Source organism: Sparus aurata, chromosome 3 (assembly GCF_900880675.1).
Source record: "Sparus aurata chromosome 3, fSpaAur1.1, whole genome shotgun sequence".
Taxonomy (NCBI): domain Eukaryota; kingdom Metazoa; phylum Chordata; class Actinopteri; order Spariformes; family Sparidae; genus Sparus; species Sparus aurata.
In genome coordinates this window covers 5,631,402-5,642,859 of record NC_044189.1, presented here as the reverse complement: position 1 = coordinate 5,642,859, position 11,458 = coordinate 5,631,402, and the positions used below count along the sequence as shown (strand labels likewise).

Sequence of the window (11,458 nt, the reverse complement as noted above, 5' to 3'; positions counted from 1 at the left end):
AGAAGTTACTAAGCAACAGGATCAGTTCTTGGCATCCACAATAGAGCTCAGTAGAAACATTGAGTTCTCTCCTGTGCTGCAGAAAAAATACAGAAAGTTGAGTTCAGTCACTGGGGTTTAGTGACAAACGCATCACTGCCAAATTTCTGCTTCGTGTGACTCCATGTGAATAAATGGACTGAGTTCTTCTTAAAAAGGAAAATGAAGACAGTTATAAATCAAAACCAAAATGCATATATGACAAAAGAGTCACAATTACACATTTCAATATGAAAATGATCTATAATTATATATATAAAAAACTCATATCACTTCTAAATGTAATGATTAAATATTTGAATAGGAATGTGCATGTTGATGTAGATAGATCATGTGCGCTGTATGACAGACTTTGATTATGTCTTAGACTGTAGACTCATATATATCATTCAGTTAAATCAATTAGTTGAGGTATAAGGCAGCCAAGTTTACCATTCTCAGGATGTAGTATATTTTTTTAATTATTTTATTTACAAAGTTAAAATATCAAACTGTGAGGCAACAATTAATCAGTTTAAATGTTATTAGAGTGAACAGACAGTTCTTCTGAAGACATAAAATAATACCTGATTATAATTAAAAAAAAAAATAAGAATATGAAAATATATTTAAAACATAAAACTGAATATAAAAAAAGACCAGGGCACCACATTGGTGATGTCATTTTCTAATAATACACTGAGATGTTCGGTGCTTTGGGACTTTCAGGTACTTTCCCAGGATCAAATACTGGTTCACCCAAGTTACTAATCCATGAAGAAGGGGTGTTATTAAGTAAATAAGTGCAAAACACAGCCTTCATAGAAAGTTGGATACTATAAAAACTCTAAAAAATAAAATGTTTGTTAATTAAGCTGCCGTGATGAGAGTTTTGACGGTTTATGTTGTATTTACATGTTAAACAGGATTTCTGCCCTCTAGTGGTCACACGGTGCAACTGCTCTCAGCTCCATAGTCAAGACAGACACAATTACACTGTGACACTTCCGGTGAGCACTTTCACAATAAAACTTCATTCATGATTACATTTTATCATACATCGTGTCACAGTACACAGATGGACAAATAGATAACTACAGAAAAGCTGCCATAAAGGTATTTATTATTCTACAAGATAGACAACTATTGGTTTAGCTTTTTCTCCTTAAATCATAGCCTAAGTTTGTTTGTTTTTTGGCGATCCATTTTCTGAGTTCTGAGTGAAAGCGGAAATTTGTCTCTGTTGAAAAATATTTTTTTCAGGAAAAAACAATTGTTCCTTCTGAAAAAATATTTTTTTCACTCTGTTCCACACACAAAATGTTTTTCTGTCTACAAAGGAATTTTGTTTTTCCTTTCGATGAGCCTCTTCACAATAAAACTTTTACCATGGAAATACTTGAGATTTATGTCAACATTTTATCACACAATGTTACAGTTCACAGATGGATAAATAAAGAAAAGCTGCCAGGAAGTTATTTCTTCTCACTTTACTCCATCAAGACAGCTAACCTCTCATTTGGCTTTTGTTAGCTAACTTAATCCCAGCTCAAGGTTTTACCTTTCACATGAGTCACAATGTAATAATAACATGAGAGCCAACAAACTGGGTAAATCTAGCTAGTAACACCTGCAATTTCAGGCCCAGCTTTATTTTTTTCTGGGATATTGATTGATAGCCTGCTTACTAGTTAAATTACTACTCCTGTACGTTTGTACAGTAAGGAAGTAAAAAAAAATGCACAACACAGCCATCCTGGGAAGTTAGAAAACAGATGAGAAAATGCTATAATGTTTAGTTATTAATCTGCCGTTTTCATAGTTATAACAGTCATTCATTATTTAAATTCTTATCTGCCGTTTTAATAGCATTGACAAGGCAATGTACATAAATTATAATCGGGGGGTTTCTGCCCTTTTGTGGTCAAACAGCCGAACTACACCGCCCGGCCAGTGTCAAGGTAGAGACAGTTACACTGCATTACTTCCGGTGAGCACTTTCACTATGAAACTGTTATAAATGACAGACGCCAGATGAGGCTTCCTGACAGTAATTTAGGTTGGTCACAGCTGTTATGATTCTAGTGGTCAAACAGTAAAACTACTCTGCTACCTTCACAGCGCTGAACTTCACACAGTGATGTAATGATAAAATGAGAGGCCTCAAACTGGGAAATCATGGCTATTTAAACCCAGAATTCAAGGCATAATATCTGTTACTTCAAGTTTGTCCTGTAAGGAGGTAAGTAAGCTCAACCCTGCCGGCATTTGAAAACGCTATAATGTTTGTCAATTAACCTGCAAGTTAATCATTTTGACATTCACAATTAATCACATTATAAGTCGGGTGTTTTTATGCCCTCTAGCGGCCAAACGGTAGAACTACTTCTACAGCGTCAAGGCAGACACAATTACACGGTACGTTTTCCGGTTATCCTTTCAAAATAAAACATTTACAGTGCTTAGACAGGAACTTAAACTGATAATCTGAATGTTACAGCAGTTATTGTCACGTTCGTATCATGCCGCTAAGATCACTCTGCAGTAGACACGGGTCTCTTTCACCTCTGCTTTCCTCGGTTTTGTCCTAAACGTAATGCCCGGGTAAGCCCGCTAAATTCCGCGTCGCGAAGTGATGACGCGATTACGATCACCGACGGTGCCGGCTAACTTGCGGTTAAGCGCCCGGCTAGCTTGAAGGGTGAAAAATAAAATGTAGTCTTGCGGCTCTTCTAGACTTTCCAGATGTTATTGGACATAATGGCTTAAATTATGATAGTGAAACGAGTCATTTTTGGGGGTTGTGATGCTCACGATCATTGACCACCGTTTTACAGACGCTAAGCTAACTTATAGTTTAGGTTTTTGCTAGTTAACTCATAGCCCAAGTTCTCATGCGAGTCAAAATGTAAAGACACAACAAGATGCAACAAACTGGGGCTAATCTTCAGATATATAAACCCAGATTATAGAGCTAATGAAACAGTACTCGTTTAATAAATATAGTTGTAACTTCCATTGGTTTTAATCTAGCTCACAGCCACTGTAAATCATGTCCAATCCTGGTTTTCTGGCGCCCTCTGGTGGACAAACAGAGAACTACAACAACACCGGGAATAATCAAACCATCATGGCGGCTGCCACACGGCTCATATCAAGGTTGACGCTGGTCACTGGTAAGTTTATAACCATTTATTATTCAGTGTGTATAATCAGATAAATAAGGAAACACGTCCGGGATGCAGCTTCTCTTTCCACGTTGTTTCTTCAACGTCTCAGTCTCCGTGTTAAACATGCTAACGTTAGCTAGCAGAGTACGACGGACTTTGGATCTTGAGCAACTCTGCGGACGTTTGGTGAAGTTCGTCAACTACGATACGTTTTTCTATCAACTTTAATAACTAGTTTTAGAGTCCTAATCTGTGACATTGAAAGATAGAAGCACCTGGCTCTGATAAATCTGAGCGGAGTATTAATGTAAAACTTATCTTGGATGAAAAATGTTGTCTGTTTCTTGTGAACACAGTGAAACAAAGTGTAAAGAGTTCCTGAGTTTAAATCTTCAAATGTCTTGTTGTGGACAATTAAAAGTCCAAAACCCAAAGATATTCACTCTACAGTCATTTCAAATAGAGAGACGCAAATCTTCAGAACTTTTTCTCAAAGGTGCATTCTGTAGTTTTGGGAAGAAATTCTAACCTTTCATTAAAAAAAAAAAAAAAAAAAAAAAAAAAAAAAGTTGTATGCTCAAACAAACTAAATAAAGAAACTGTATTTGTTTTCATGACTGAATAAAAAACTGACAAAACACTTTCATACTATTTCTCTTTGTTGATATGTGGCGGACTCTGCCACCTGTCTGGCTAACAGTGTTCTGGCACCTTGTTTTCCTCTGAGAACATCTTGTTCATTGTTACAGTTGACCAGCTGATTCATTCATTGTGGTAATTTCATCTCTAATTTAGGTGATAAAGTCTCATTAGTCTCTACATTAAACATTGGAAGCTTGTTCTCTTTGGGATGCAAAAGGTCCATTCACTTAATAACAGTATACAGTGCAGTACACGCAGTATAGATTTCCCTTTGAAACTAACACTCATGATGTTAATGCAGTCCTGCTCAGGTGAGACTTCATGCTTTTTGTCCCCACCAGGAGGAGGCAGTGGGATCGGACGGTCGGTGTGTCAGCGCTTCGCCTCTGAGGGCGCCTCCGTGGTGGTCGCTGACATCAGCGAGGAGTCGGCCAATGAGACGCTGGGGAGTCTGTCGAGTGACCTCAGAGGACAGGGTCACATGGCGGCTGTGGTGGACGTGTCGTCAAAAGAGAGCGTGAAGAAGCTGGTCGCGAGTATACAGGTGTGTGTGTGTGTGTGGTACAGATAGAAAACATCCCAACACACACACACTCTGTCCATTACTGTCATAATGTGCAAAGTATTCAGAGAAATACACATTTCTTCTCTGTTGAATACTCGTCAGAGTGCTGCGGGGCTGTTACATGTCCTCTTTGTTCCTCTCCGTGTGTTCTGTTCACAGTGAATCTCCTCTCCTTCTGCAGACTCGTTACTTTCAGCCTCCCTCGGTGTGTGTGAACGCAGCAGGCATCACACAGGACGACTTCCTGCTCAACATGGAGGAGGACCAGTTTGACAAAGTCATCCAGGTCAACCTGAAGGTATGCAGCCCGGACGTCCTGTAGATTAGTGAGTTAATCAGCCATCTTTGGTCCCACTGCTGTCAATGTTTCCAGTATCACAACGCTGACTCACTATAAACTGGAGTAGATCACCACGTAACCTGCTGTAGTCACTCCTACAGGAGCCTGACAGGGACAAAAGTAATGTCTTGATAATTAAGTGAGAACACTTAAGTGCAATAGATGTTATTTAGTAGCTGACTTTTTCTATTTCACCTCTGTTTTATCCAGAAGTGAGAAGCAACACATACTTCCTCACTGTACTTGACAAAAGGATCACAACATTCCCTGTTTATTACATGAAGACAACCGACCTGCTTTAATCTGAATCTGTCTTTCTGTAAATGAAGAGCAGAGAACACAACCAAGTGAAGTTATTTATTAAATCCTCTTTTCTCCTGCGTCTCTCTCAGGGTTCATTCTTGGTCACTCAGGCTGTCGCTCAGGCTCTAGTTGCCTGTGGAGCACCCAAAGGATCCATCGTGACCGTCGGCAGCATTGTGGGAAAGGTGAGGCAGCAGTAACATGTTGTGTTTTACTACACTGTTAATATTTAGCTGAAGGGTTCAAGTTTCTGTCAGCTGTTTTAACCTTTCTGATCAACGTTTTCCTGAGCTTAAGATAAAAGAATAAACTTGCAGAAGTCCATCGAGAACACATTTTTATTCTAAATCACAACATGGATGCTAAAGTTAGTTTAAACAACTTTTTCAGTTCTCTGTGAAAATATCTGGAGGGTTTGAACTTTGGCTGTTAGATGAAAATCCTCCAGCACTAATCTACTGCATGTTTGTGTCTGTGGTTGATGTTTGCAGGTGGGAAACATCGGACAGGCAAATTACGCCTCCTCCAAAGCTGGAGTGGAGGGTTTAACCAGGACGGCTGCCAAAGAGCTCAGCAGGTGAGAAGAGCCTGAAGCAGCAGAGAAACATCGTCTCACACACACAGAGGATTCAGTTTAAAGTGTCGGCTTCCTTCTCTTTGTCTCCAGGTTTGGGATTCGATGTAACTGTGTGCTGCCAGGTTTCATATCGACTCCGATGACGGATAAAGTTCCAGAGAAGGTTATTAGCAAGGTACGACACACACACACACACACACACACACACACACACACACACACACTGCAGACAGATTTAGAAACACTTTATCAGGAGTGAGTGTTAATATTACTGATGAAGGAGCTGTTGTGAGAAATATTTGCAGGCATCAGTTGGAAAATGTTGTTTTTGGTTGAACTGACTGTTTAACATGATCTGCAAACAGATAAAAGTTTGACAGACACCTCTGACCCTCCGCTGCTCTCCAGTGAAACAACAGAGTCGTCCTCCATAGTTTCATCTGTCATGTTTTTCAGATGACGTCTCTGGTGCCTCTTGGAAGGATGGGTGAGCCAGCAGGTCAGTGAAGACGCACGTTTAACACCTTTATGCAAACTACTTGGTGCACTCTGCCTCTTCATTAAATCTAAGGAGAAGGAGGTGGATTGTGCCCGTGTGCGTCTGACACGCTCAGTTTCCGACACTTCCTCACACTTTCTTTTTGTCGTCTCTCTGTCGTCCTCCAGAGGTCGCTGATGTTTGCGCCTTTCTTGCCTCTGATGACTCTCGATACATCACTGGAGCCAGAATTGAAGTGACAGGTACGGAGATCGATTCGACTCTGACAGCAGCTTCTGTAAAAACACACGTGATCTGACGTCTTCTCATCATAAACTAAATATTTGTTTCCTCTCAAAGTGACACGCACCCTTCAGCTAAACTTTTATAAACCTACAGACAAATATGTTTTGTAAAGTCTTTAAAAGTTAAACTCAAATTTTGTGTCTCTGTTTTTGCCAGGTGGACTTTTCATTGGATAGATGAGCCGTCTGTCACACTGATGACGACCAATGAAAGGCCAGTTCAGTTTGTTAAACTGATTCAACTCTTCAGTCACGAGTACTGTCCGTTATGTTTTTATAAATGTGGTTGTAAAAATGTACCATACAGTGTGAAGCCACTTTCTGTGCCAATAAATACCTGTTTGTCATATTTATACACAGAATGTTGTATTTTATTTTGCATTAAAACTATTTTCCTTAACAGAGTCTGTGTTATAAAGCACTTTTCTTTATCCAACTCATCCTCGTTTGGAGGGCAGGTGGAGTTCAAACCTTCAGATCTGCAGACACTGTTCGAGGTGTGCAAGAGCTTTAAAAACACCGTTGGCGGTTTAAAGCCTGAAGATGTTCTGAATCACTGAACGCTTCATCTATAAAAACATGGATCTCCTCTGCTGTGTACAATGTTCAATAAGCCTTTTAAAATTTAATCTAATTTGTTGGCTTTAACTAAGATGTAAAAAGAGTTGAACAAATGTGTTTTCCTGCAGACTCGGCTGGTGTTTCTTGCTGTGTGCTGCCAGAGCTTTAAAAAATTAAAACAACAACAACAAAAACCCAAATCAGATTTTTTAGTCACGACCACAGGAGTTTCTGTTTTTCAGACCGAGCTGTCGGTCGGTGGATTCTGGTGTTCACAACACAGCTAAACATGCATGTTAGGTTTTAGAAGCCGAGGCCACAACTCCAGAGATTACACAGCGATTCATTCATCTGAGCCACAAACTGGAAACATCAGTTTAGTTTGTAATGTGTAGAATTTCTAAATAGTTAGAAATTTTAAAGTGGTGAAGGAAAACGATTCATCACTGTCATAAAAACCCACATTTTTAAACACTCACAGACGCCAAAATACATGTTTAAACACTTTCCTGCAGATTATGGCTAAAGATCACAGCGAGTGTCTCTTAAATAGAGTTTCAAAGTGCATTTTTTTTCTTTGCGCTCAGGAGAGAAAATAATAAATAAACTAAAGATTTACTATAGTTTAGAGTTTATCAAGACTGATTACTTGAAGTGCACTGAACTGGTTGTTCCTCCTAATGATTGGAAGCCAGTTGTTTTAAAATGTGTTAAATGTTTTTTGTAATAAAAATTATGTTCAGTCATTAAAACATTTACATTAACTTGATGATAAATCCTCAGCAGAAGGAACTCCAAATGGCCACAAGATGTCGCTGTTTTGACGTTTATTGATAACATCAGTTTTGTGGCCATCAGAGGAAAAAATAATTAAGATGAAAAACAAATCTGTACAAAATCGTGCAGATTTAATCTAAAAATGAAAGCTATCAAAAATATGAGTTAACTGATAATTCGTCCTCTCTAATCAGACCAACAGGAGCATAAACACTTCATTATTCTGTAAAATAAGTTTAGCTAACGGACGTGAAAGAAAACTTTCTGTTTTGCCGCCAGTAACTGAGCAACTCATTGGTGTTTAAGTCCAAAGAATCCAAACAAACTGACTGAAAACCCACTTCAGAAGTGGAAGGTAGCATGTTAGCTGCTAACACTGATGGTGCACCTGCCTAACAGGTCGGAGCAGCAACAACAGTTTGTAAGTTCAGTTCCTGCTGTCACATTAACTCGACCTGACCAAAATTAATTAGTCAGTAATTCAAACAAATTTTCAAAAATCCACCAGCAGGACGTTCAGAGCTCTGCAGATTTAAAAATAGATTTAAAACTTAGAAAAATCTGTATTTTCTAGTCAAAAAGAAGTGTGATTGACAGAGGAAGCCATGTTTTTTTACATTGTTAACGCACATAAAGAAAGTGACGACACTGTTTGTCTTTTCCTGATGAAAACGCTGCTCACATGAGAAACGGCTGCTTCCTGTGGCCATTTGCAGAAACAGAGAACTACTGACGAGGGTTTGAAAGAAAAACAAGAGTCAAGCAGCTCTTTTTAAAAAGATTATATATTACAGAAACAAGAATTTTAAAAAAATTACTTACACACATTATAAAATAATACTTTTTTCTCTTTTCAGCACCATGTTTGTTTTATGTTGAACCGTTTGTCTTCAACACAATAGAAACAAAAGTATTTGAGGTCATTCTCTCTGGAGAATCTCACGGTCAGATGTCTGAAGTTTTGGTCTCGGCCTTCCCGCCCCCCCGTTTCCCTGCTATATTAAAAAAAAGTGACAAACAAAATAAAAAACAATAAAATCAGAACCCTAGTATGAAATCACCCCACAGCCCCCCTCACAACCTCTCTCCCACCCGCTGTGGTCTCAGGTAGAAATTAAAAAGCTCAGATGATCGTGTGTCGTTATTTTTCCATCAACTACTCAATAAACTGATTGTCTGCGATGCATTTCAAAGCCCTGAAATCAATATACGCCAACTTAAACAGTAGCAATGACAAGGAAATGTGACAGAACTGGAGAGTCACCATTTAATCATTACAGTGGAAGCAAAAAAAAATTTAAACAGCACAGTACAGTTGATGAAAACACTAAAAAAAAGGGATATTACAATAAAATCTGGCCACAGATTCTTTGGTCCTGCAGAAGAGGTTTGGACAGGGTGTGAACAGAAGCACCATCACTCAGGCTGCCAGTGAGTCCAACATGTTCGTCACTCGCTTCACTTCAAGTGTCAGCTTCAGGAAATAAATACAAATGAAATATACCACATTTGACTGGAATATTTGGTGGTCCTTGTTTTTTTTTTTTAATTTCAAAGCACCCTGTTTGTTTTTAAATAAATACAATAGAATATCACTATTTCTGTACAAATGGAATGTAATGCACATTTTCCCCAGTAAAAAAAGCTTCATGAAATTGTAAAAGAGACTAAAGAAAGTGGAGGACTCAGCGTGAGGACTAAAACTTTGGTATAATTAGCACCTTGCCACACAGTTTCTTTCAGTAAAGCATGCATTTTATTCACTGCTGTGGGAAAAACTGCAGGAGGGAATTTTCAATCTCATTTACATCCGTAAACCCTGATGTTGCTCTGTGCTCGTCTGCTGGATGGAAAACAATAATCAAAAGTACCCAGAAAGTGACTCAGCGAATACTGGACTGGTGTGTGTGGCAGAACCAGGCGGCCCGACCCGTGATTTAAAGAGGAATCGGCTCTTTAACGTGGAGGCACAATAGCATCAAGTCTAGCACAGTTTACACGAGTAATGGCTTTTGAATTCACTGTTGACAAAAACCAATTCAAAGAGAGTTCCTGCTGCTCTCATCGCCGAGTGAAACAGCGTCCAGTCACACTGGACTCCATCAGAACCTCTCTGCATTCTTTCAATCATCACTTTGAGCTGCGAATCACATTTTGAGACTGTTTTAATAAAACTGCAGGTTGCCATGAAAAGGTTTTTTTTTTTACAAAGAGTAGAAAATTCACTTGGCTGGCAGCTAAAACACAACAAAAAACAGATCGATCTGACAGACGAGACCAGCTGGAGTCATTTCTGCACAGCTCCCACTTTTCTTTTTTTATACTGGATGTAAACTGGTGGCTTCAATTCTTTGGTTCCTTTCAATTAAACAAGATAACAGCTTTTTTTTTCCTACAATGTGAGCAACATGATTGACAAGTCACTTGGACGTTCATTCATTTCTTACAAAGCTAGATGACCAAAGCTTTCTGTTCTGATCTCAGTTTGGTGTCTGCTGCTTGATTTGAATTTCTGGCTGGCAAGTGCAAAACGGATAAAAAAAAAAAGTTTATTCAAAGCTTTCAATCGTCAACTTTTTTATCTGAATAACTAAATCAATCAACGCCCAACACATGCCAAAGCTGTGATTCAAAACACTTTTAAAAACAGACGTACATGCACCTCCTGTCAGTCATTCAAGAGCGACCGTCAACCACGTTGCTAACAGAGTAAACGTGGGATTAAAGAAATGGAAATAATGTCCGAGTGTGACCCTTTTTTGGAGAGGAAGAGGAGGGAGGTAGAGCAGGTGAGATGAGTGGAAAAAAAAAAAAAGAGAGACAGCGGGGAGGAGAGAAAAGTGAGAGGGGGATCGGAGACGGGGGGCGTCTGGCCTCGAGTCGCCGGCTCGCTCTGTTTCTCAGGCCGGCCCCTTTTTTTCGCTGCTGGTAAAGAAAACACTGTTTTATTCCGAAGAACTCTCTCTCCTGGTTTTTTCTTCCTTTCTCGCGGTTGTGCACCCAAAACGATGGTCTTCTTCTCCGCGAGTGTTCATTTTTTTTTTTAGTATTTCTCTCCTCTTTACTTTTTGCGACGTCCATTAATTGTTGGGAGGATGTTGCGTTCCCCAGGCACGTACGTGAGCGTGAGTGCGTGTTTGTCTCACAACAGCATCTGCGTGTGTAAGTGTGTGTCTGTGTGTGGGTTTGTGTGTCTGTGTGTTTCATATCATTTACAAGTTAATTTACAAATTACTGGGCGTGTATGTTTAGTGTATATAAATGTGTCTCTAAGTGCATGTGTGTGTGTGTGCGTGTGAGTATTTGCATGTGTTGTTCTTTGCATGATGCGTGTGTGTGTGTGTGTTTTAGCCTTGGAAACAGACAGGTCCCACTTCAAAGCCAAACTGCTGGTTGCTCTCCCCAAAGTCTGACACCTTGATGTCCAACAGAGGAAGATGCTCCACCTGTGGTGTGTTGATCTCCAGGACTGTCCTGTCGAAGCCCTTACGATACTGCAGAGACAGAGAGAGACAGAGAGGGACGAGTCAGACAGTGGAAACAAGATCTCTACATGTGGCAAGATTGTGAGAAAAAACTGTTGATGATTGTGTGAAAAATAAGGTTGAATTACTTTAAATATGTTCATAACTCTTAAACTGCATCATTACTTATATACGGCATGTTATATTCACAGTTGATGCACTTCAGATGAGGCTGCTCGGTGCTTAAAGGGATATTCC

General features: G+C 39.4%; 2 protein-coding genes across 9 annotated transcripts in view; one reads left to right on the top strand and one right to left on the bottom strand.

Annotated features, from left to right (window-relative positions):
- Positions 1 to 2,399: 2,399 nt before the first annotated feature.
- hsd17b8 (hydroxysteroid (17-beta) dehydrogenase 8) lies at positions 2,400 to 6,755 on the top strand. The gene is made up of 9 exons (XM_030412450.1): positions 2,400 to 3,194; positions 4,172 to 4,374; positions 4,577 to 4,693; positions 5,128 to 5,223; positions 5,530 to 5,615; positions 5,706 to 5,790; positions 6,072 to 6,114; positions 6,282 to 6,356; positions 6,556 to 6,755. The coding sequence occupies exons 1-9, from the start codon at positions 3,071 to 3,073 to the stop codon at positions 6,573 to 6,575; spliced, it is 849 nt and encodes a 282-aa protein (XP_030268310.1). The 5' UTR covers positions 2,400 to 3,070; the 3' UTR covers positions 6,576 to 6,755.
- A 2,223-nt stretch (positions 6,756 to 8,978) lies between these two features.
- col11a2 (collagen, type XI, alpha 2) overlaps positions 8,979 to 11,458 on the bottom strand; it is a 49,562-nt gene continuing 47,082 nt past the window's right edge. For all 8 annotated transcript variants that reach the window (XM_030412416.1, XM_030412417.1, XM_030412418.1 and 5 more), the window contains one exon: positions 8,979 to 11,230. In XM_030412416.1, the coding sequence (XP_030268276.1) occupies positions 11,084 to 11,230 (147 nt within the window). In that variant the 3' untranslated portion in view covers positions 8,979 to 11,083. The remainder of the gene's footprint in view (positions 11,231 to 11,458) is intronic.